At 41.9% G+C, this 25,573-nt stretch overlaps 1 protein-coding gene across 1 annotated transcript in view; it reads right to left on the minus strand.

The window, feature by feature from the left end:
• The window catches only part of LOC141111676 (receptor-type tyrosine-protein phosphatase eta-like), a 68,396-nt gene that overhangs the window by 26,828 nt on the left and 15,995 nt on the right, over positions 1-25,573 (minus strand). Inside the window, exons 5-9 of the mRNA XM_073603825.1 lie at positions 24,095-24,364; positions 21,601-21,879; positions 16,236-16,508; positions 10,281-10,535; positions 3,038-3,316 (exon numbers count right to left, since the gene is read on the minus strand). Coding sequence (XP_073459926.1) covers positions 3,038-3,316; positions 10,281-10,535; positions 16,236-16,508; positions 21,601-21,879; positions 24,095-24,364 — 1,356 coding nt within the window. The remainder of the gene's footprint in view (positions 1-3,037; positions 3,317-10,280; positions 10,536-16,235; positions 16,509-21,600; positions 21,880-24,094; positions 24,365-25,573) is intronic.

Consider the following 25,573-nt stretch of genomic DNA (forward strand, 5'->3'; position numbering starts at 1 on the left):
TAGAGCTGGACAGGGTCCACCATGTACCGGGCCCTAGGGCCCCATTGCTGTCATCGCAGGGCCCCGCTACTACAGACCTGCCGTGGGATGTTCTCTGCAGGGTGCATTTCTTCACCATCAAGGAGGAGATCCTATGCATGGCTTTGGAGAAAGGCCCAATTGACTTTGACAGAGCCCAGATACGGATCTTCCCTGATATCTTTAGGCAAACACGGGTCATGCAAGGGCTTATGCGCCCCCTTCTTGAAGTAATCCGTGAACCCGAAGCTACATACCGATGGGACCACCCTTTTCACCTGATCGTGAGAAAGCAGGGATCTGAGTTCCATCTCTGCTCACCAGTGGTCCATCCTCAAGACCCAGTAACCCAGTGGATGTTCTGGTGGAAAGGTTTCCAAGTCTGATCTTGCCCCTAGATTTTTCTTTTGTTTGTTCACTTTGCCGCATTAGAATTAAAAAAAAAAAAAAATGTTTTTCTCCATTCGATAGATTGGAAATTTATCAATTTGATAAAGACATAAAACAAATCCTGAATACGAATTGAACAAATCAACCAAATTTAACAAAACTAAATAACTAGATTAATGAATCTAAACGAAAAAAAACAAATTTTTTCGTCATGCACATGTCTATCAGTTATAAACGAGGGGTCTAATTATATGTTACAGGCCAGCGGAGGACCCCAGAACAGGAGGATCGGGCCGTTCTGTACAATTATATTGCACAGAGCAGGTAAGTATAGACATGTTTGTTATTTTTAAAAAAAAACCTTTACAACCACTTTGAGAAGCTTGTATGAATTTAGTCAATGCATCTGAAACAAAGACTGTTCTTTTTTCTGGTGGCAACAAATCAGCTTTTTACTTTTACACCTCCAGAATGTGATAATGATGGGGAGTATCAGATTGGATGTTGTGAATAACGGGAACTTCTTGCGGGAAATTTGATAGACAAGGACTGGAGTATTTGTTGCCAAAGACATTTATAAGTTGCTTTTCCTGTTCGGCAGTACTTACGGGTGCAGTCAGTTATAGACACGGGGTCTGATTCTATGTTGCAGGCAGATATTGTGTATATAGTGAATGTATAGGTCTCTCCCGCTGTCAGATATCCTATTGTAGCCAATGCACTGCTCACGATTGTATTATTTTTCAGTGTAGATGATGAGGTTACATTGGTCTGCACCCTATAGGTGTATGAGCTCTGATACTCGTCTGGTTGTGTCCAGTTCAGGGACATAGAATTGGTAGTTTTGGCAACAATCTGCAGTAATGTCACAGATATCGGTTCTGTGGATGAAGGAAAAAGTAATATTAATAACCAGAGTAAGAATTGTTACATTCAGAGTGTGATGTTGAAGTTACAATGTTATTTAATCGGCAGTAGAAAAACACTGCTAAAGAAATAAGAGTTATCTTCATCATTATCTTTAATAACAGCGATAAGCTAAGTAGATATGGAGACCTCTTCTTGTCTTCGTTCATTCCCTCCCCTAATCAGAAAGTCATATTGTAGGATTGTGTTTCACATTATTAACATCATATTGTAAGTTTAGGCTGCATTCACACCTAAGCGCTTTCAGCTCGTAAAACGCCCAAAAAAACGCCTGAAAAAACGACCAAAAAACTCCCAACAAGCAAAATCCCATTCATTTCAAAGGCACCTGTTCACAGCTAAGCGTTTTGTCACCTGAAGCAAAACGCCTGAAGCTCAACAAAGTACATCAGCTTCTTTTTGGGCAGATTACAGGTGTTTTTCTGCTATCATGGTAAAATCATGGTAAAAACGCACGACTTTCTGCCTGAAAACGAAACACTCAGGTGTGCAATGTGCGTTTACGCAAGTACTGGCGCATATCCATGTGCAGCCATTAATAACTATGGGCAGGTTGTAGGCAGCATCTGTAGTTTCTGGTTGGAGAAATACACCCGAATTGTACATTGTACAGCCCCAGGTACCCGTGTGCATGAGACCTAAAAAGCAACAATATAAACTAGCTCTAAAAGTCATCTGTCTTATAATAAGACATGCAAGGTCTCCTTCCTCTTCTAGAGCAGAGAGAGAGGACAAAGAAACCTTGGAGCTTTACCAATGTACATAGGTTATTATGCACCAAGGGACCCTGTCACCGTACAAGAGTTGAACACTTGTAAGCGACGACTTTAAATACTTATCTTTCCCACTACCAGCACCATTGAACACCACTCTGATGCTGTAATATCATCTTCTAAAGTCCACTGGGAAACCAACACTTCTGGTTGTGTCAAACTTCTGGGTTCTCCACAGCTCTTACTGGCTTCTCCTGCTGACCTCCAGTAAAGATGTGGAGGTTAGCAGTATGAACCAGTATGAGTTGTGGGGGACCCAGGAGACCAAAAGTGTTGTTTCCCAGCAAAAATGATGATTTCCTAGTATTTAAGCAAAGTAGAGCTGGTTCCTCCTGCTGACCTCCAAGGCACTGCTCTCTTCTGTAACGAGTTGAAATTCAGCAGGATGAACCAGTGTTCGGCAGCAAGGTCAGATATATCTTTGCTTGGTAACTTTTGCCTCTTGAGCAAATGGGGTGGGGGGTGGGGGGGATCAGTCAAGAATCTGGACACTCGCAAGACTTTTTCAAAATACTTTAACACTTTTTAAATATAGCTTTGAAGGCTAGGTTCAGATTTATGCGAACACAGACATCGCATGTGATTTGCACCCGCACTGCGGGGCCGTTTGCATGCAATGTCTGTGCAATGGCTTAACTTGCATTGAATTAGCACAAAAAAGGTGCAGGGACTTTTTTCCCCCCGCACTGAAATCAGATCGCATGGGTGTTGTCACCTATGCGATCCAATTCCTGTGCGAGTTCACAGTTTGCACTGCGATCTGTGAACCGATCTGGGGGTGTCATTAACAATGTAATGTCCCCGCAGCTGTTTGCAGAGGGCAGTGTGAAATGCCTGCGGGAGGGATGCGATGTGGGAAACGCTGCTGTAATCGCGCTGGTTCCTGCATCGCACAAGTGTGAACCTAGGCTCAAGGAGCAAAAACTTACTTGTACAGACTGATCCAATTACAGATGTGCTCTGATACCCCCAGGGTATGACCGTCACCACAGAGACACTGTAATTAGTCCCCGATATCAAGTTTTGAAGGGTAACATTTGTTGTGTTGCTTATCACAGTTCCAGAAATGATTGAAGGAGAAGAAGAATTCCAATAAGTGATATTATATGACTTCACCACTCCGGTCATATTTACAGGATCTCCCCAAGACAAGGTGACATTCTTAGTTCCTATCATAGTAAAGTTTATGCTGCCCGGTGGGGTGGGATCTGTTTGGAGATAAAACAATGTTAGAAAAAAATTAGTGAGATGGAAGAAAATGTATCTGCTTTAAAAAGAATACATATAATGGGATGAATTAACAAAGAGTGGGGCAAGCATAATGCTTACACCACTCTTCTGAACATAAGAAATGGAGCACATGCAAGCCCCTTTGTTAATTAGGAGCCATCAGTTCTCTGTTCTATGGTGGTCGTGACAGACACACAGATCTTTCTACCTGCTCCCCAAAAGTTATATTTAAAATTAAAAAGGAGCTCCAGTCTCCCCCAAAAAATTAAAAGTCAGCAGATAAAAATACTGTAGCTGCTGACTTTTATTATAAGGACACTTACCTGTCCAGGGATCCAACGATGTTCTCACCCAAGCCAATTCTTCGATCGGCTTCGGTTCCAGACGCCAGCATCTTTACTGCCGGTTTCCTACAATCCATGCACAAGCCACGCTGCGCTTTGCAAATGGTCCCGCAGTCTTCTGGGACCTGTAATGTGTGGAGGAGGTGGGCTGAACTTCCACTCAGATCACCGCAACGATCTGCCCGGAAGTGAGAAAGGGTACCTGTCAAAGGGTACCTGCCGCTCCCCCTCCCCCCCCAAAAAAAAGTGCCAAATGTGGCAGTGAAGGGGTGGGAGGATACAAACAAGCAGAACTTCCCCTTTTGGATGAAGTTCCACTTTAATGACTTCAAAATCTAACAATGTAAGCAAAAAAAGAAGTCAATGAGATGAAAGAATAATCATCCGCTTTGAAGCAATACGATGGTAGGGGTTTTCACAATGGTCACCTTTCGTTCAAATAATAAAAAGTTTAAAAAAAAACAAAAAACCTTTGTCTCAACCCCTGTCACTATTTTCAGCCAGGTCTGCATGAACAGTGCATCCGGAAAGGTATGCACAGCGCTTCACTTTTTCCACATTTTGTTATGTTACAGCCTTATTCCAAAATGGTTTAAACTCATTATTTTCCTCAAAATTCTACAAACAATATCCCATAATGACAACGTGAAAGAGGTTGAAATCTTTGCAAATTTATTAAAAATAAAAAATGAAACAAATCCCATGTACATAAGTATCACAGCCTTTGCTCAATACTTTGTTGAAGCACCTTTGGCACCAATTACAGCCTCAAGTCTTTTTGAGTATAAAAAGACTTGGCACACCTATTTTTGGGCAGTTTCTCCCATTCTTCTTTGCAGGACCTCTCAAGCTCCATCAGGTTGCATGGGGAGCGTCAGTGCACAGCCATTTTCAGATCTCTCCAGAGATGTTCAAGTCTGGGCTCTGGCTGGGCCACTCAAGAACTTTCACAGGGTTGTCATGTAGCCATTCCTTTGTTATCTTGGCTGTGTGCTTAGGATCGTTGTCCTGTTGGAAGATGAACCTTTGCCCCAGTCTGAGGTCCAGGTAAGTTGGGTTCCACAAGCTCCCCGCCAAAAGTGACTCCCATCACACAAACCTTAGAGGGCTTCACAGAACAGCTGTATTTATACTGAGAATAAATTACACACAGGTGGACTATATTTACCAATTAGGTAACTTCTGAAGGCAAATGGTTCCACTAGATTTTAGTTAGGGGTATCAGAGTAAAGGGGGCTGAATACAAATGCACGCCACACTTTTTACATATTTATTTGTAAAAAATGTTGAAAACCATTTATCATTTTCCTTCCTCTTCACAATTATGTGCCACTTTGTGTTGGTCTTTCACATAAAATCCCAATAAAATACATTTTTTTTTTTGGTTATAACATGACAAAATGTGGACAATTTCAGGGGCTATGAATACTTTTTCAAGGCACTGTACATGTGCTTTTCACTGCAGCCACATAGAGATATAAGGAACTAAGAGGAGAGGATAAAACAATAGTAGGTTGACATTATGCCAACCCTCCCCCCCCCCGCAAACTTTTTACTGAAACCCCAGATCAGACAGGCCTGGGGACAGTTCCTGCAAATGAGAGACAGTTGGGCTTATGTTACCCTTCTGGTCTAAGCACAGACCTATAAATGTCCTATGGTACATGTACGCTCTCAAGCTCATCCAGACAGTGAAAAAATTTGAATCCTAGGCAACCAATTTAAACGTCCCAAAAGTTTCAATTTTATCTCCTATCAATTGTGCAAAAAATATTTTTCCAGAAACACTTGCAGTTACATAGTTACATAGTAGGTGAGGTTGAAAAAAGACACAAGTCCATCAAGTCCAACCTATGTTTGTGATTATATGTCATTATTACATTGTATATTCCTGTATTTTGTGGTCGTTCAGGTGCTTATCTAATCGTTTTTTGAAACTATTGAAGCCCCCCCCCGCTGAGACCACCGCCTGTGGAAGGGAATTCCACATCCTTGCTGTTCTTACAGTAAAGAACCCTCTACGTAGTTTAAGGTTAAACCTCTTTTCTTTTAATTTTAATGAATGGCCACATATCTTGTTAAACTCTCTTCCCGGAAAAAGTTTTATCCCTATTGTGGGGTCACGATATCCCCTCTCTGCGCTGTGAAAATTGAATATGTTCAGAACAACCTAAATAATTATTTGTTTCACTGCTGCTACTTAAAATCCCCAAAAATTCTGTATTTTGTGCAACCAAACACCACAATGTTCAATTAGCAGTAGCTTTGTGACATATCAAGATTGAATACTAAAAATAAAATACTCATACAAAAAAAAAAAAGTCCATAGATAAATAACACCAGTGCTGCAACGTGCACAGTCCAAAAATGGTGTACAGGCATACCCCACTTTTAAAGTGGAGTTCCACCCACTTTTACAACTCTTCAGCATCCCTCACTAAACTGTGCACTGTAAACGAATTGGATATTTAAAAAAAAATTTTCTTAGCACCTACTGTATATCTGCTGTATTCATTTTTCACTTCCTCCTCCCTGGCCGTGGCCCATCGCATCATTTCCTGTTTGCAATGCCTTCTGGGAAGGGGCGGCAACTTCCTCCGACACTGCCGTTGCTATGGAAACCTGACCTGAAACCCATTACACTGCTTGTGCTGCACTGAGCATGTGCGAGATCTGCAAGGATGAGATCCAGCAAGAAATACAGTCTGGCTTCAAATGCCCACACTTAAGATGGCCACGGCCTGCTGTAAGTTTATAAAATAACAAATTACTGCTATAAACTAACAAAACAGACCTTAGTTTACAGACTAACTTTACTAGAATACATTAAGCTTGTGTATTATAGGGGTATTTTTATTTAAAAAGTATAATTTCGGGCGGAACACCACTTTAAGTACACAATGGGGTTTATTTACTAAAGCTGGAAAGTGCAAAATCAGGCTCACTTCTGCATAGAAACCAATGAACTTCTAACCTTGGCTTGTTCAATTAAGCTTTGGTAATAAAACCTGGAAGCTCATTGGGTTCTATGAAGAAGTGAGCCTAATTTTGCACTTTCCAGCTTTAGTAAATAAACCACATTGTGTACTTAAAAATGGGGTATGTCTGTAGAGACTCTTCCACCGAAGACACAAGTGGTCTCATTCAGTAAAGGATATAGGGGGTACTACAAGGGATTTGGTGGGAAGGGGATCCAAGGCTTCCATTGTTCTAACTAGAGCTTCTCCTCCTGCCGCTGTACCAGCTAAACCACTCAGAAGAGCTTGGTTTGCAGTAACAACCTAAATTGAAGTCTAGGCCATCGAATTAAACATCCCAAAAGTTCCCATTTTATTTCCTGTCAATTGTGCAAAAGAATTTTTTTTCAGAAACACTTGCAGTTCTGAAGCACACACTTTAAAAGATGCCTGGTTCAAAGATCAATACCTCCTTTGGTGAGTCAGAAGATTCAAAGAACATGCAAAAATATTCCACACCCAGATATTTTTTATTTTTTTTTATTTATTTATTTAGAAAATGTTAGTGTCATCATTCGGTGCAAGAGGATCTATTTTTTTGATCGTTTTTCAATTATTTGTAGTTTTTTTTCCTCTACACAATTTTTGGACTGTGCATGTTACGGCACTGGTGTTATTTATCTATGGAGTTTTATATATTTTTTTGTATGAGTATTTTATTTCTAATATTTAATATTGATATGTCTACTGCTAAATGGACATTGTGGTGTTTGGTTGCACATAATACAGAATATTTTTTTTTATGTTTGGAGCCACTACCAGGTCTTTATTGAGCTAGGAGCAACTGTAGTATTCTTAGCAGTATTTAGCCTGGATTCACACTGTAAATTTGTTTCAGGGTGTCATTAATCTAACATTGACACCCACAGCAGATCGCATGGACGCCATGCAATTGCTATGCAGTGCGATGTGGGGAAACGCAGCGAATCTTGTGTGCTTCCCACATCGCATGAGTGCAAACCAGGGCTAAAAGTGGTATTAAAGTTTCTTTTTAACAAATTATATATATATATATATATATATATATATATATATATATATATATATATATATATACTTACCTGTTCTGTGCAGTGGATCTGCTCAGAGCAGCCCCGATTCTCCTCTTTTCTGGTCCCCCACCAGCGCTCCTGGCTCCTCCTCCTCGAACAGTACCCCCAGAGAAAGCCACTTGCCTGCTGTGTGCTCACTCCCGAGGCACAAATCCATGCGTCTGTGGTGTGGCCCGGCCCCCCCTCACGCTCTGTCTTCATTGGCTCACTGGGTGTGTTTGACAGCAGTTGGAGACAATAATGGGCTCCCGCTGCTCTCTTAGCCAATGAGGTGGGAGAGTACAGCTGTGGCTATCATGAACATCGCTGGATCGGAGGGAGCTCAGGTAAGGTTTGGGGGTGCTGGGGGGGGGGGGGGGCGCTGCACACAGAAGTTTTTAGAATATAGAATTCATGAAGGTAAAAAACCTTCAGCCTTTAGAACCACTTTAAAAAGACATTCCCTATTTTGTTCTAAATGAATACACAACGGGACTATATTTTTTATATATTTGCCCATCTTAAAAGCTCCAGGCACCAAATTAAATATACTCCTCAGTAGCCACAAAGGATATACAGTCACTTTGTGTGCACCAAATGCCTTTGCAAGCTTAGACATTACCTTGTAAAAATAGTGATGACATCATCACTGTGCTATACATAGCCTGTGCAGAAAGCAGAGCAGTGGGAGGGGCAAAGTGGGCTCCACCCTCCAAAGTCTGCCTGTAGAAACCTACAGGGGGGGGGCTGAGACAAGACCAGTCTCCCTGCACAAGTAGAGAGAGCAGCAGTGACTGGGCTTTGCTACAGAAAATGTATATATAAAGGCAACCTGTAAGAGTTGTTTCTGCTGGATTTTTATACAGATCCTAAAGAAATACACAAAAGGACACTGAAAAGTCAAGTAAAAATGCACAGCTCTTATATTTAAACAATATTTGTTTTGCCTAGATATCAGCTTAAAATGTGCATGAACAATGAACACTTACTTGTGAATACAGATCCGCTGACAGGTGTACTCAGATACCCCCGGACTCCAACTGTCACCACAGTAATGGTGTAATTACTCCCAGATTTCAGGCTCAGGAGGGTTATATTTGGGGAGTTACTTGTCACAGTGATGGGGGAAGAAGCATTCCAATAATAAGTTATATTATATGACTTTGTCACCCCGGTCATGTTTTCTGGCTCTCCCCAAGATAATGTGGTGGTGTTTGTCCCGATTGTAATAAAAGTGAAGTTTCCTGGTGGAGTCGGATCTGATATAAAAAATTAAAAAAAAACTTAGAAGAGACAATCGCTGCACTCATGTTGGGGACAGACAGCACAAGGCAATCACACTGATGATGTAATTGGTCCCAGACAGGGCTGGGACATGGGGTGGGCAGGAGGGGGCGGTTGCCCTGGGCACTGTCATATCATGTGAGGTGGAGGGCACCGTGAGGAGATTGGGGGGGAGATTTGTGTTATAAGGGGAAATTCGGGGGGCCGGCAGGGGGTAGGGGGAAGAGGATTTGTGCTGGGGGGGGGTTTGTGCTAGAAGAGGTGATATGGTAGGTGGGGGATTTGTATGGAAGGGAAACATTTTTTGGGGGGGGGATTTCTGCAAGGAGGGAGTATTGGGAGGGATTTGTGCTGGGGGTAGAGGATGTGTATTAGGAGGGGAAATTTTAGGAGGGAGGGGGGATTTCAGCAGTGGGTGGATTTGTATGGGGAGGAGGGGGAATGTATACTAAAGGGGTATTTATGCAGATTAGCGCTTAGTTTTTTGGGGGGATCTTTGCTGACACATAATGCTGTTTGCTAGGAGTGGTGATTTAGGGTGATCTATTTTGGGAGGGGGGAGGGGGGAAGAGGATTTGTGCTAGGAAGGACGATTGGGGGGTTTTGTGCTAGAAGAGGTGATATGGTAGGTGGGGGATTTGTATGGAAGAGAATTTTTTTTTGGGGGGGGGGTATTTGTGCAAGGAGGGAGTATTGGGAGGGATTTGCGCTGGGGGTAGAGGACGTGTACTTGGAGGGGAAATTTTAGGAGTAGAGAATTTGTGCTAGGAGGAGTGATTTTTTTTTTTTTGGGGGGGGGTGGCATTTGTGCTGCAGGGATTTGGGGGATGGGGGACAAAGATTTGTTTTGGGAGGGGGGATTTTAGCAGTGGGTGGATTTGTACAGGGAGGAGGGGGAATTTATGCTAAGGGGGTATTTACGCAGATTAGCACTTTTTTTTGGGGGGGATCTTTACTGACACATAATGCTCATACATCTTGGGGGGGGGGGGGGTGGTGGCATGGTTTGGCATGTTCACCCTCCCTGGGCTCTAGGTGACCTTGTCCCAGTACTGGTCCCAGTTGTCAGGTTCTTACCTGTAGAAGATAAGGGCACCTCTGTATAAGTTTCAACATTTGATGGAAGAGGCGAAATGCAATAAATTATATTGTAGTTCTTTGTTACACCATCCATATTTTCTTTGTACTATTCAGTGAAATTGTGTACTTTTGTTACTGTTTAACTTTGATAAAATATTGAAGTCACATGACCTTGATCATACTCACATGTAGCTTGTGTCAGCCAAGGGGCTGCCTGGCTGCAGGAACCGCTGACTGACAGAATTGTTACATTATATTCTCTTCCTGGTGATAATCCATTAAAAGTTACTTGCGTTGTGTCAGTCTTTATTAAGTTATTGACATCTCCTGTTATAGTGACGTTATAATAAGACATTTTTCCTTCTGGTGCCGTCCAGTTCACCACCAGAGAATTAACCGATGTATAACTGTTCACTGTGGCGCCAACATCTTGTCCGGCAACTAATAGGGAAAAAAAGTTTATTTGTTAGAAATAGAAAATGAAGATATGTATACAGAATTATTTTAAAGGATATAGGGGTACTACAAAGGATTTGGTGGGGAGGGGATCCAAGGCTCCATGGTCATAACTAGAGCTTCTCCTCCTGCCGCTGTACCAGTTAAACCACTTAGAAGAGCTTGGTTTGCAGTAACAACCTAAATTGAAGTCTAGGCCATCGAATTAAACATCCCAAAAGTTCCCATTTTATTTCCTGTCAATTGTGCAAAAGAATTTTTTTTCAGAAACACTTTGTTACAGAGAGGTACTCCAGGACCAGAGCTCCCTGCCACTTGGAACAATACACCTGACACAATCAATTTAAGGTATTTGATCTCTTTTACTCTATGATGGCCCTGGGGAACCTTATTTCCCCTACGAATCACCATTATTTCCATTCTTTGACCTTTTTGATGTTCAATTTCTTAGCATTTCCCTTATACCTTCATGTTTTTCAGTTGTTTAATTATCACGACTGCCAAATACTGGTTCCTTCACAATATACCAGGCCATCCCGTAGAGGATATTTGAGCAGCATTGACAATCACGTGTTAGGACCCCTGCCAGCACTGGGAAAGCGATTTTTCACAGTTAAATGCAAATGTAAGTCGCATATAATACTTTTCTGTTGTAATGCGATTTCTGTAGTCGCAAATGTAAGTCGCATATAATACTTTTCTGTTGTAATGCGATTTCTGTAGATATAGGTAACAAACAAATATTTAAGTATATACCAATAATCATGCTGTTACTTAAAATTTTAGAATGTGATGCAGTCCCTCCCTGAGGAAGACTTTATCCTTACAATAAGTTGAAACGCGTTGGAAATCTGCTATCAGGACGCCATCACACCTATCGGGGGTTGGTACTTGTAACTAGCAGTAGGATGCATCATATGTTTCCATATATCTGATGTTTTTATAATTATTCTTAACTAGATCAATGTGTATGTTCATGTATATCCTATTCGTTTTTGTATCAATAAACTTCTTTTTAACTATAATTCAACACTGCCAATTTCTGCATTGCCCTTAAAATCCCATTTTGAGGTACACATCTAGTTCTAAAAATTACAAGGGATGCTGGCAATGACACGGCCAACCCTCTGAGTCATACATTTATGTAAATGGTTTGCAGTAACAACCTAAATTGTCATTTGATGTACCTTTGGGAAAGACCAGACTGGACACAAAGCTACATTATCTCAAAATGCAAGCATTTTCGGATCATTAAATGTCCATGATCTCTGGACACAATTTAGGGACAACTAGTGATTTTGTTTATTGCTAGCAAACTAATCACTTAAAGGGGAATTAAAATTAAAGCGGTAGTAAACAGCTGGTGGTTAGACAAAATAAAAAATCCTGCAAAGCAATGTCATAATGTGCCGGTATGCATCGCATACCAGCACATTATGAGAAACTTACCCTAGAACAGAGCCCTCCCGCACCGCAATGTCACCACTGAGACGAGTGACATCTTCCCCTGGTCTTCCTTACGAGTTCACGGCCTCCAGCTACATGAGTGGCCAGGGGGCGCCATGACGTCACTCCCGCTGGCTCTGAAGGTCTGGCACTGTAAGCCAGACCCTTGGAACGCATGTGCCGATGATGTCACTGGCTGCATGCACTCTGAATATCTCCTAAACTGTGCAAGTTTAGGAGATATTCACAGTACCTATAGAGGTAAGCCTTATTATAGTTATATGATAAGTACTATAGTAATATAGTACAGAGTTTGCTACCACTTTAATGTGATTGTAAAGTCTTTTTTTATTTTTTGTAAACAACAAACTGGTTTATACTTACCTGCACTGTACAAATGGAATTGCACAGAGTGGCTGTCACTCAGGAAGCTAGTTCAGATAATGCTAATTCCAATACAGCTAATGCTAATTCATATGCAGCTACAGCTAATGCTTGTGCACATGTAAAAACACATAGAAGAGCCAAGGCTAATGTCCAGCGTGCACTGCCACGTAGGCGCTATTCTGTGTCCCAGCGCACGGTGGAACGCATGTCTTCACGAATTGGTGTCAAATGGCATATTTAAAGGAGACCCTGCTGGATACTAGCTGCTGGACGTTCTTCAGCTTCCCCTGATCCATGTTCCTGTGTTTTTACCTGTGCTGACTGATCTTCCGTTGCTGACCCGACTTGTTCCTAACCTGGCTCTGTGGATTTTGACCTCGTTTTGCCTCTGACTATTCTCTGCCTGATCTCCTGGTTCTGACTTCGGCTTGCTACTGGACCTTGCTCTGCCTGCTTCCCTGGTACCAACCTCCTGACCACCCTTCTATCTTACCATGTATGACCCCAGCTCACCTTGGCTATAACTATAAGCAGCTTTCCATTACATGGTAGTTAATAAAGGGCTTGGAGTGGGGGTGGGAACAGGTTTAGGCTTAATTAGTATTTGACTAAACTTCAACTTTAAAGGATAAGTTCACCTTTCGTAACATGTTACACCCATTTTCATGATGTAACATGCTACGAACGGACCAGCCCCCCCAATCCCCGATCTGACAGTTAGGGGGGATCTTCTATTCCCTGCTAGCTTTCTCAATTAAAAAAAAAACTTGGCCGAGCGGGGCTCCACCCACCCAGCCGTGTCACTCATTCACAGTGTCCTGTGAATGGAAAACTACAAGGTCCGGCAGCCTTTGCGGCTGTTGGCTTGTAGTTTCCAATGAACTACCACGGTGCTTGTTTCAGGTCACAATGCATGCCTCACCATTTCCTCTGTGTTGTATAACAAATGTGGGAGTGCTAATGTGGTGAAAGACTGCATGATAATCTCTCTGGTAATTGAGTGACACTAGACTGAGAGACCCAGGGATTGTGGAATATGTAGTTTCTTCATAGGAAATGTTAGTTCTCAAACTACAGACAGAGTTCATGCATTAAAGTGACATTAAGGGTTCGGTTTTCTTACAAAAAAAAAGTAATAAACATATCATACTAACCTGCTCTGTGCAGTGTTTTAGCACAGAGCAGCCCCGATCCTCCTCTTCTTCTTGGGTCCCCCACCGATGCTCCTGGCTCCTCCACCTTGACAAGTGCAATAGCAAGCCGCAGCTCGCCCCTGCCCCCTTGGCAACAGTTTAAAAAGTTACATTTTCCGTTTGGCAGTACTTCTGAGTACAGTCAGTTATTAGACGTGAGCTACAGTATTAACGAAGTTTACTGACTGCTCCGAATAATGAAACAAAATTTGTCTGAATTTCAGAAATTCAAATTGAAATTCAAATCAAATTTGACATTTAATTCCATTCAAATTCGAACTGTAAACATATTTCTGAAATCAAAGACAGTGTGTGTTATAAGAGGACCATTTCAAAATAACACTGTTTTTGTTAAGCCAAAGGTAATTTAAAAAATCATTGTAATCACTTGATGAAGATTTTTCTTTTGTTTGTTCACTTTCTCGTGTTTGAATAAAAAAAAAACAAATGACAGATTGGAAATGTATCAATTCGATCGATTTAGAACCGTAAAAAATTGGTAAATTCTAAAGAAGACATAAAACGAATTCTGAATATGAATCCTGAATACGAATTGAACGAATCAACCAAATTTAACAAAACGAAATAACTAGATTAATGAATCTAAAAGAAACAAAACACATTTTTTGCGTCATGCACATGTCTATCAGTTATAAACGAGGGGTCGAACTATGTTACAGGCCAGCAGAGAACCCCAGAACAGGAGGATCGGGCCGTTCTGTGCAATTACAGTTGCAATAAAAAGTATGTGAACCCTTTTGGAATTATATGGAGTTCTGCACAAATTGGTCATAAAATGTGATCTGATCTTCATCTAAGTCACAACAATAGACAATCACAGTCTGCTTAAACTAATAACACACAAAGAATTGAATGTTACCATGTTTTTATTGAATACACCATGTAAACATTCACAGTGCAGGTGGAAAAAGTATGTGAACCCCTAGACTAATGAGATCTCCAAGAGCTAATTGGAGTGAGGTGTCAGCCAACTGGAGTCCAATCAATGAGATGAGATTGGAGGTGTTGGTTACAGTTGCCCTGCCCTATAAAAAACACACACCAGTTCTGGGTTTCCTTTTCACAAGAAGCATTGCTTGATGTGAATGATGCCTCGCACAAAAGAGCTCTCAGAAGACCTACGATTAAGAATTGTTGACTTGCATAAAGCTGCAAAGGGTTATAAAAGTATCTCCAAAAGCCTTGCTGTTCATCAGTCCACGGTAAGACGAATTGTCTATAAATGGTGAAAGTTCAGCACTGCTGCTACTCTCCCTAGGAGTGGGCGTCCTGTAAAGATGACTGCAAAAGCACAGCGCAGACTGCTCAATGAGGTGAAGAAGAATCCTAGAGTGCCAGATAAAGACTTCCAAAAGTCTCTGGCATATGCTAACATCCCTGTTAGCGAATCTACGATATGTAAAACACTAAACAAGAATGGATTTCATGGGAGGATACCACAGAGGAAGCCACTGCTGTCCAAAAAAAAACATTGCTGCATGTATACGGTTTGCTCAAGAGCACCTGGATGTTCCACAGCAGTACTGGCAAAATATTCTGTGGACAGATGAAACCAAAGTTGAGTTGTTTGGAAGAAACACACAACACTATGTGTGGAGAAAAAGAGGCACAGCACACCAACATCAAAACCTCATCCCAACTGTGAAGTATGGTGGTGGGGGCATCATGGTTTGGGGCTGCTTTGCTGTGTCAGGGCCTGGACGGGTTGATATCATCGAAGGAAAATTAGTTCCCAAGTTTATCAAGACATTTTGCAGGAGAACTTAAGGCCATCTGTCCACCAGCTGAAGCTCAACAGAAGATGGGTGTTGCAACAGGACAACGACCCAAAGCATAGAAGTAAATCAACAACAGAATGGCTTAAACAGAAGAAATTACGCCTTCTGGAGTGGCCCAGTCAGAGTCCTGACCTCAACCCAATTGAGATGCTGTGGCTGACCTCAAAAAAGCGATTCACACCAGACATCCCAAGAATATTGCTGAACTGAAACAGTTCTGTAAAGAGGAATGGTCAAGAATTATTCCTCCTGACCATTGTGCACGTCTGATCTGCAACTACAGGAAACGTTTGGTTGAAGTTATTGCTGCCAAAGGAGGTTCAACCAGTTATTAAATCCAAGGGTTCACATACTTTTTCCACCTGCACTGTGAATGTTTACATGGTGCGTTCAATAAAAACATGGTAACATTTAATTCTTTGTGTGTTATTAGTTTAAGCAGACTGGGATTGTCTATTGTTGTGACTTTGATGAAGATCAGATCACATTTTATGACCAATTTCTGCAGAAAAACATATCATTCCAAAAGGGTTCACATACCTTTTATTGCAACTGTATATTGCACAGAGCAGATAAGTATAGACATGTTTGTTATTTAAAAAAAAAAAAGATCCTTTACGGTCACCTTGAGAAGCTTGTATGAATTTAGTCAATGCATCTGAAACAAAGACTGTTCTTTTTTCTGGTGGCAACAAATCAGCTTTTTACTTTTACACCTCCAGAATGTGATAATGATGGGGAGTATCAGATTGGATGTTGTGAATAATGGGAACTTCTTGCGGGAAATTTGATAGACAAGGACTGGAGCATTTGTTGCCAAAGACATTTATATGTTGTTTTTCCTGTTCGGCAGTACTTACGGTTGCAGTCAGTTATAGACACGGGGTCTGATTCTATGTTGCAGGCAGATATTGTATATATAGTGAATGTATAGGTCTCTCCCACTGTCAGAATTCCTATTGTAGCTGATGCACTGCTCACGATTGTATTATTTATCAGTGTAGATGATGAGGTTACATTGGTCTGCACCCTGTAGGTGTATGAGCTCTGATACTCGTCTGGTTGTGTCCAGTTCAGGGACATAGAATTGGTAGTTTTGGCAACAATCTGCGGTAATTTCACAGATATCGGTTCTGTTGATAAAGGAAAGAGTAATATTAATAACCAGAGTAAGAATTGTTACATTCAGAGTGTGATGTTGAAGTTACAATGTTATTTAAGCGGCAGTAGAAAAACACTGCTAAAGAAAAAAAAGAGTTATCATCTTCATCATTATCTTTAGTAACAGTGATAAGCTAAGTAGATATGGAGACCTCTTCTTGTCTTCATTCATTCCCTCCCCTATTTAGAAAATCGTATTGTAGGATTGTGTTTCACATTGTTAACATCAGCTTCTTTATGGGAAGATTCCAAGCGTTTCTCTGCTTTTTGCATTGTGACCTTTTGACCTGTGCAAAATCGCAGCAAAAAAATGTGGTAAAAATCGCGGCAAAATTGTGGTAAAAACACACAACTTTCTGCCTGAAAACGAAATGCTCAGGTGTGAATGTTGCCTTACAGCTAAAGCCTAGGTAGCTAATGTTTTTACATGGTCCTTTCCCTATTACCCTACTAGTGCTCTGCTTGCACCCAGACATAGCTAGGAATAAAAAATGCAATGTGTGTTTACACAAGTACTGGCGTATATCTATGTGCAGCCATTAATAACTATGGGCAGGTTGAAGGCAGCATCTATAGCTTCTGGTTGGAGAAATACACCCGAATTGTACATTGTACAGCCCCAGGCACCCGTGTGCATGAGACCTAAAAAGCAACAATATAAACTAGCTCTAAAAGACATCATAATAAGACATGCATAGTTACATAGTAACATAATTAGTCAGGTTGAAAAATGACACAAGTCCATCCAGTTCAACCTTAAAAACAATAAATAAATAAAATAAAATTTATCGTACAATCCAATATACCCAATTTTATACCCACAGTTGATCCAGAGGAAGGCGAAAAACCCCCGCAAAGCATGATCCAATTTGCTACAGCAGGGGAAAAAATTCCTTCCTGATCCCCCAAGAGGCAATCGGATTTTCCCTGGATCAACTTTACCTATAAATGTTAGTACCCAGTTATATTCTGTATGGTCTCCTTCCCCTTCTAGAGCAGAGAGAGAGGACAACCTTGGATCTTTACCAATGTGCATAGGTCATTATGCACCAAGGGACCCTGTCACCGTACAAGAGTTACCAAAAAAAAAAAAATGAACACTTATAAGGGATGACTCTAAATACTCTAATCTTTTCCACTGCCGCCACCATTGAACACCACTCTGATGCCGTAAGACCATCTCCACTAGGAAACCGACACTTCTGGTTGTGTCAAACTTCTGGGTTCTCTACAGCTCTTACTGGCTTCTTCTGCTGACCTCCAGTAAAGATATGGAGGTTAGCAGTATGAGTTGTGGGGGACCCAGGAGACCAACCCTCCAGAAACTGTTGTTTCCCAGCAAAAAGGATGATTTCCTAGTATTTAAGCATAGTTCAGCTGGTTCCTCCTGCTGACTAGGGATGGGCTTTATGTTCGGGTCGAACATGAGTTCGACTCGAACATTGGCTGTTCACCCGTTCGCCGAACAGCGAACAATTTGGGGTATTCGTGGCAAATTCAAAAGCTGCGGAACACCCTTTAAAAGTCTATGGGAGAAATCAAAAGTGCTCATTTTAAAGGCTTATATGCATGGTATTGTCATGGTATTGTCATAAAAAGTGTTTGGGGATCTGGGTCCTGCCCCAGGGGACATGTATCAATGCAAAAAAAGTTTTAAAAACGTCCGTTTTTTTTGGAAGCAGTGATTTTAATAACCTTTAAATTGAAATAATAAAACTGTAAAATTACTTTAAATTTCGTAGCTGGGGGGGGTCTATAGTTTGCCTGTAAAGGGGCGCATGTTTCCAGTGTTTAGAACAGTCTGACAGCAAAATGACATTTCTAAAGGAAAAAAGTCATGTAAAACTACAATTGCTAGCGCCGGCTATAATGAATTGTTGGTCCGGCAATACACATAAAAGTTCATTGATAAAAAAGGCATGGAATTTCCCTACAGGGGAAGCCTGAACCAAATTTTTTTTTAAATGCGTGGGGGTCCCCCTAATTTCCATACAAGGTCTGGTATGGATATTAGGGGGAACCCCACTCCAAATTAAAAAAAAAAATGGCGTGGGGGGTCCCCCTCAAAATCCATACCAGACCCTTATCCAAGCACGCATTCTGGCAGGCCGCAGGAAAAGAGGGGAGGATGAGAGAGCGGCCTCCCCCTCTTGAACCATACCAGGCCACATGTCCTCAACATTGGGAGGGTGCTTTGGGGTTGATGGGGAGAAGGGCCTCATCCCCACAACCCTTTCCCGGTGGTTGTGGGGGTCTGTGGGTGGGGGGCTTATCGGAATCTGTAAGCCCCCTTTAACAAAGGGACCCCCAGATCCCTCCCCCCCGTGTGAATTGGTAATGGGGTACCATTTCACAAAAAAAGTTTAAAAAGGTTAAAAAACAAAAGAGACGTTTTTTGACAAGTCCTTTATTAATTTCCTCTTCTTCCATATTCTTTCTTCTGGTCTTTCTTCGGTGTTCTTCTTCTTCCTCCATCTTCTTCTTCCTCCGCTCTTCTCGTCCTGCATCTTCCTCCAGCTTCTTCTCCGCTCCGTCCGCATGGTTCGCCTCAGTCGGAGTCTTCCGCTGTGTGACGCTTCCGTCTATCTGATACTTCTTATATAACGGAGGGCGGGGCCACCCGTTTACGTAACCGGGTGACCCCGTGCCAAAATTTTTTTTAAAATGGCGTGGGGGCCCCTTTCAAAATCTATACCAGACCCTTAAGGTCTGGTATGGATTTTAAGGGGAACCCCACACCAAAATAAAAAAAATGGTATGGGGTCCCCCTAAAAATCCATACCAGACCCTTATCCAAGCACGCATGCTGGCAGGCCACAGGAAAAGAGGGGGGCGAGAGAGCGCCCCCCCTCTTGAACCGTTCCAGGCCACATGCCCTCAACATTGGGAGGGTGCTTTGGGGTAGCCCCCCAAAGCACCATGTCCCCATGTTAATGGAGAGAAGGGCCTCATCCCCACAACCCTTTCCCGGTGATTATGGGGGTCTGTGGGCGGGGGGCTTATCGGAATCTGGAAGCCCCCTTTAACAAGGGGACCCCCAGATCCCCCCCCCCCGTGTGAATTGGTAATGGGGTACAAATGTACCCCTACAATTTCACAAAAAAAGGTTAAAAAAGGTTAAAAAACAAAAGAGAAGGGGTGACCCCGCCCTCCCTTATATAAGGAGTGTCAGAAGAACCGAAGCGTCACATGGCGGAAGACTCCCACTGAGGCGGACGGAGCGGAGAAGAAGTCGGAGGAAGATGCGGGACGAGAAGAGCGGAGTAAGAAGAAGAACACCGAAGAAAGACCAGAAGAAAGAAGATGGAAGAAGAAGCGGAAAGAAGAAGAAATTAATAAAGGACTTGTCAAAAACCGTCTCTTGTATTTTTTAACCTTTTTGACACTTTTTTTGTGAAATGGTAGGGGTACATTTGTACCCCATTAGCAATTGGGGGGGCGGGATCTGGGGGTCCCTTTCTTAAAGGGGGCTTCCAGTTTCCAATAAGCCCCCCACCCGCAGATCCCCACAACCACCGGGCAAGGGTTGTGGGGATGAGGCCCTTCTCCCCATCAACATAGGGACAAGGTGCTTTGGGGGGCCGCTACCTCAAAGCACCCTCCCAATGTTGAGGGCATGTGGCCTGGTACAGTTCAGGAGGGGCGGGGGCACTCTCTCATCTCCCCCCTCTTTTCCTGCGGCCTGCCAGGTTGCGTGCTCGGATAGGGGTCTGGTATGGATTTTTGGGGGGACCCCACGCCATTTTTTTTTAAATTATGGCACGGGGTTCCCCTTAAAATCCATACCAGACATGAAGGGCCTGGTATGGAATTTAGGGGGACCCCCACGCAATTTTTTTTCTTAATTTTGGCACAGGGTTCCCCTTAATATCCATACCAGACCTGAAGGGCCTGGTATGGAATTTAGGGGGACCCCCACGCATTTTTGTTTTTAATTTTGGTTCAGGGTTCCCCTGTGGGGAAATTCCATGCCATTTTTATCAATGAACTTTTATGTGTATTGCCGGACCGACAATTCATTATAGCCGGCTCAAGCGATAGTAGTTTTACATTACTTTTTTTCCCTTTAGAAATGTCATTTTGCTGTCAGACTGTTCTAAACACGGGAAACATGCGCCCCTTTACAGGAATACTATAGACACCCCCCAGGTACGAAATTTAAAGGAATATTACACTTTTATTGTTTCACTTTGAGCATTATTAAAATCACTGCTCCCGAAAAAACGTCCGATTTTAAAACTTCTTTTTGCATTGATACATGTCCCCTGGGGCAGGACCCAGGTCCCCAAACACTTTTTATGACAATAACTTGCATATAAGCCTCTAAAATGAGCACTTTTGATTATTCGTGTTCATGTCCCATACACTTTAACGGTGTTTACGTGTTCGAACAAATTTTTTGCCTGTTCGCATGTTCTGGATGCGAACCGAACCAGGGGGTGTTCGGCTTATCCCTACTGCTGATCTCCATGGCACTACTCTCTTCTGTAATGAGTTGAAAGTCAGCGGGATGAACCAGTGTTCGGCAGCAAAGTCAGATGTATCTTTGCTTGGTAACTTTTGCCTTTTGAGCAAATGGGGGGGCAGTCAAGAATCTGGGCACTCACAAGAGTTTTTCAAAATACTGTAACACTTTTTAAATATAGCTTTTAAGGCTAGGTTCACATTTGTGCGAACACAGACATTGCATGTGATTTGCAACCGCACTGCGGGGCCGTTTGCGTGTGATGTCTATGCAATGCGAGTTCAGCCATACAGTTGTATGGCTAAACTCGCATTGAATTAGCACAAAAAAGGTGCAGGGACTTTTTCCCCCCGCGCTGAAATCAGATCGCATGGGTATTCTCACCTATGCGATCCGATTCCTGTGCGAGTTCACAGTTCACACTGCGATCTGTGAACCGATCTGGGGGTGTCATTAACAATGTATTGACACCTGCAGCGGTTTGCAGAGGGCAGTGTGAACTGCCTGCGGGAGGGACGCGATGTGGGAAACGCTGCTGTAATCGCGCTGGTTCCCGCATCACACAAGTGTGAACCTAGGCTCAAGGAGCAAAAACTTACTTGTACAGACTGATCCAATTACAGATGTGCTCTGATACCCCCAGGGTATGACCGTCACCACAGAGACACTGTAATTAGTCCCCGATATCAAGTTTTGAAGGGTGACATATGTTGTGTTGCTTATCACAGTTCCAGAAATGATTGAAGGAGAAGAAGAATTCCAATAAGTGATATTATATGACTTCACCACTCCGGTCATATTTACTGGATCTCCCCAAGATAAGGTGACATCCTTAGTTCCTATCATAGTAAAGTTTATGCTGCCCGGTGCGGTTGGAACTGTTTGGAGATAAAACAATGTTAGGAAACAAATTAGTGAGATGGAAGAAAATGTATCTGTTTTAAAAAGAAAACATATAATGGGATGAATTACCAAAGAGTGGTGCAAGCATAATGCTTACACCACTTCTAATCATAAAAAATGGAGCACATGCAAGCCCCTTTTGTTAATTAGGAGCCATCAGTTCTCTGTTCTATGGTGGCTGTGACAGACACACAGATCTTTCTACCTGTTCCCCAAAAGTTATATTTAAATTTAGGAAGGAGCTCCAGTGTCCCCCAAAAAATTAAAAGTCAGCAGCTACAAATACTGTAGCTGCTGACTTTTATTATAAGGACACTTACCTGTCCAGGGATCCAACAATCTAACGTCCTTACCCGAGCTGATTCTTCAATCGGCTTCGGTTCCATTTGCCGGCAAATGGCAAATGGTCCCGCAGTCGTCTGGGACTTGTGATGTGTGGAGGAGGAGGGCCAAACTTCCACTCAAATCACCGCAACGACCTGCCCGGAAGTGAGAAAGGGTACCTGTCAAAAGGTACCTGCCGCCCCACCCCCCAAAAAAGTGCCAAATGTGGGAGTGAAGGGGTGGGAGGATACAAACAAGCAGAACTTCCCCTTTTGGGTGAAGTTCCGCTTTAATGACTTCAAAATATAACAACGTAAGAAAAAAAAGAAGTCAATGAGATGGAAGAATAACCATCTGCTTTGAAGGAATACGATGGTAGGGGTGTTCATAATGGTCACCTTTCGTTCAAATAATAAAAAGTTTAAAAAGAAAAGTTAAAAAAAAACCTTTGTCCACAACCCCTGTCACTTTTTTCAGCCAGGTCTGGATGAAGAGTGCATCCGTAAAAGTATTCACAGTGCTTCACTTTGTCCACATTTTGTTATGTTAGAGCCCTATTCCAAAATGGATTAAACTCATTCTTTTCATCAAAATTCTCCAACTAATAACCCATAATGACAACATTGTCCTTTAAAACATTCAGTGAAATGGCGCACATTTGCTATTTTTTTTAATTTAACTTTGACAAAGCATTAAAGACACATGTAAGTGAATAAAATGAGTTTGTGTTATTCCATTCTATGTGATTAAATAAACTATGTGATATAAATGTGAACTGAAATCTTACAATAAAAAAGTCCAGTGATGGTTATGAATCAATAAAAATAATCAATTTCCAATTCAATAATATTATCATCCAATAGTGCAGCCACCAACACCTCAGTGCTCACAGAACTCTCACCTCATATCCACAGAATGTAAGCCTTGAGTATTATTAAGGACAAGCTATTCCCTCATGCCGGAAAACTGCTCCACTGATCCTCAGAAGGTCCAGGACCATGTGTTGGGGTAAGGTAAACAGACAAGCCTCCAATAGTGCATTAACGTAACCAAACCAATTTATTTAAAATGATAAAATATGCTTACATCTAAGCACAGTTAAAAGCGCCTCAAACAGAAAAAACAGCGACGTTTCCGCCTCTCACATCACTTCCGGTCATGCCCTACGCGTTACGTCACGTGACTTCTTCAGGGAATTTAATGTGACGTGACATAACGCTGTTTTTGCAATTTGAAGCACTTTTAACTGTGCTCGGATTTAAGCATATTTTATACTTTTAAATAATTTGGGTTGGTTACGTTAATGCACTATTGGAGGCTTGTCTCTTTACCTTACCCCAACAAATGGTCCTGGACCTTCTGAGAGAGGATCTGCGGAGGAGTTTTCCGGCATGAGGGAATAGCTTGTCCTTAATAATACTCAAGGCTTACATTCTGTGGATATGAGGTGAGAGTTCTATGAGCACTGAGGTGTTGTTGGTGGTGCATAGACTCTCTGAAGTTTTATTAAGAAGGTTATTGGATCTATTCATTGAAGGACTGCACATAGATCACAGTGTCACTATTGGATCATAATATTATTGAATTGGGAATTGATTATTTTTATTGATTCATAACCATCATTGAACTTTTTTATTGTAAGATTTTAATTTACATTTATATCACATTGTTTATTTAATCACATAGAATGGAATAGCGCAAAATCATTTTATTCACTTACTTATGCACTGTATTTGTGAAATCACTAGGTTTTGCAGCAATTCTGGGTATCCAATTAGGATTTATTGTTATCACATTCACTATATAATAGCGCAGAGGATCACTATACTATATTCATTGAAGACACATGACCTTAATCATACTTACATGTGGCCTGTGACAGCCAAGGGGCTGCCAGGCTGCAGGAACTGCTGACTGTCACTATTGTTACATTGTAGACTCTTCCTGGTAATAATCCAGTAAAATTTACTTGCGTCATGTTAGGCTGTATTGTGCCAGTCTGCATTGTGTTATTGACATATTCTGTTATAGTGACGTTATAATTAGACACTTTTCCTTGTGGTGCGGTCCAGCTCACAAACAGAGAATTCACCGATGTGTTACTGCTCGCTGCGGCACCGACAGCTTGTCCGGGAACTAACAGGAGAAATAATTTTTTATTAGTAAAAAAGGTACGCATACAGATCTTATTATAAAGGGTGCAGGGGTTCTACAGCAAAGATGGAGGGCTAGGGGGGATCCTGCCCATAGCAGCATCATCTGTGTTGGAAGAATAGGGAGCAAAGGCCTTGAATCTCTGAATGTGGGTGATCTAGACTGTAAGGGGGATTTACTAAAACCGGAGAGTACAAAATCTGGTGTAGTTGTACATGGTGACCAATCAGCTTCCAACTTCAGCTTGTTCAATTACGCTTTGCCATAAGTTTTGCGGTGCATACTAGCACTTTATGGCATAAACCTGCTTGGGGCACATAAATGAATGTGGTGGCATGTAACCAGTTTATGCCTGCACTATAGCTGAAAGATGGCTACAGCGCAGCTCTTTGGTTCTGGGAGGATGTCCATAGATGTCTTTTCACGTACCCACCTCCTGTGCGCCCCCGGGCCGCTCATTGGGCACGCTCTGTTACCTCCGTTTCCTTTGGACATAGCTAATCACAGATAGTGGTAAAGGGCCCATCTTAGCAGCCCTTTACCATGTGATCAGCTGTGTCCAATCACAGCCGCTCACATGTAAACAGACTTGCTAGTTATCAGCATTGCTTTCCTCATGCGCTGATTTCAGAAGATGGTTATATTCTATTGTATTCTATTCCAGTCTAACCTATTCTATTTTTTTATATTCTATTCTATTCTTTTCTATTATAATCCTTTATTTTCTAATCTATTTTATTCTATTATCTTATTTTTTATTCTATTCTGTTCTGTTTGACTCTATTTCAAAATTCAAATGTGGGATAGGGGGATATTCTAACATTATACACAGTCTTTGAAGGAAATCAGCAATATGTTTATATTCCAAATTTCTTTTCGAATTCGATATAGTTTCATTATTTCGGATTCATTTAAATTGGTTACTATTGCAATTTGGAAATTAGGATACATCCAAAGCTCCGAAAAAATGAAAGTTTTGGAACAAAGCAAACCACACATGTCTAGTATAGGATTGCTGTAGGGAGTTCCAAAGGAAGGGAGAGGCTCTGGAGAAGTCCTGGAGGTGAGTATGGGAAGGGGTGGTGAGGGGGTGAGAGTAGGAGGTTATATTTTGAGATGAGGTTGGTAATGTGGCTTGCGCAAAGCTGTGGATTGCTTCTTATAATAAATTGAATACATTGGGCTAGCAGA

This window comes from Aquarana catesbeiana, linkage group LG11 (genome assembly GCF_042186555.1).
Source record: "Aquarana catesbeiana isolate 2022-GZ linkage group LG11, ASM4218655v1, whole genome shotgun sequence".
In the NCBI taxonomy this organism is placed as follows: Eukaryota; Metazoa; Chordata; class Amphibia; order Anura; family Ranidae; genus Aquarana; species Aquarana catesbeiana.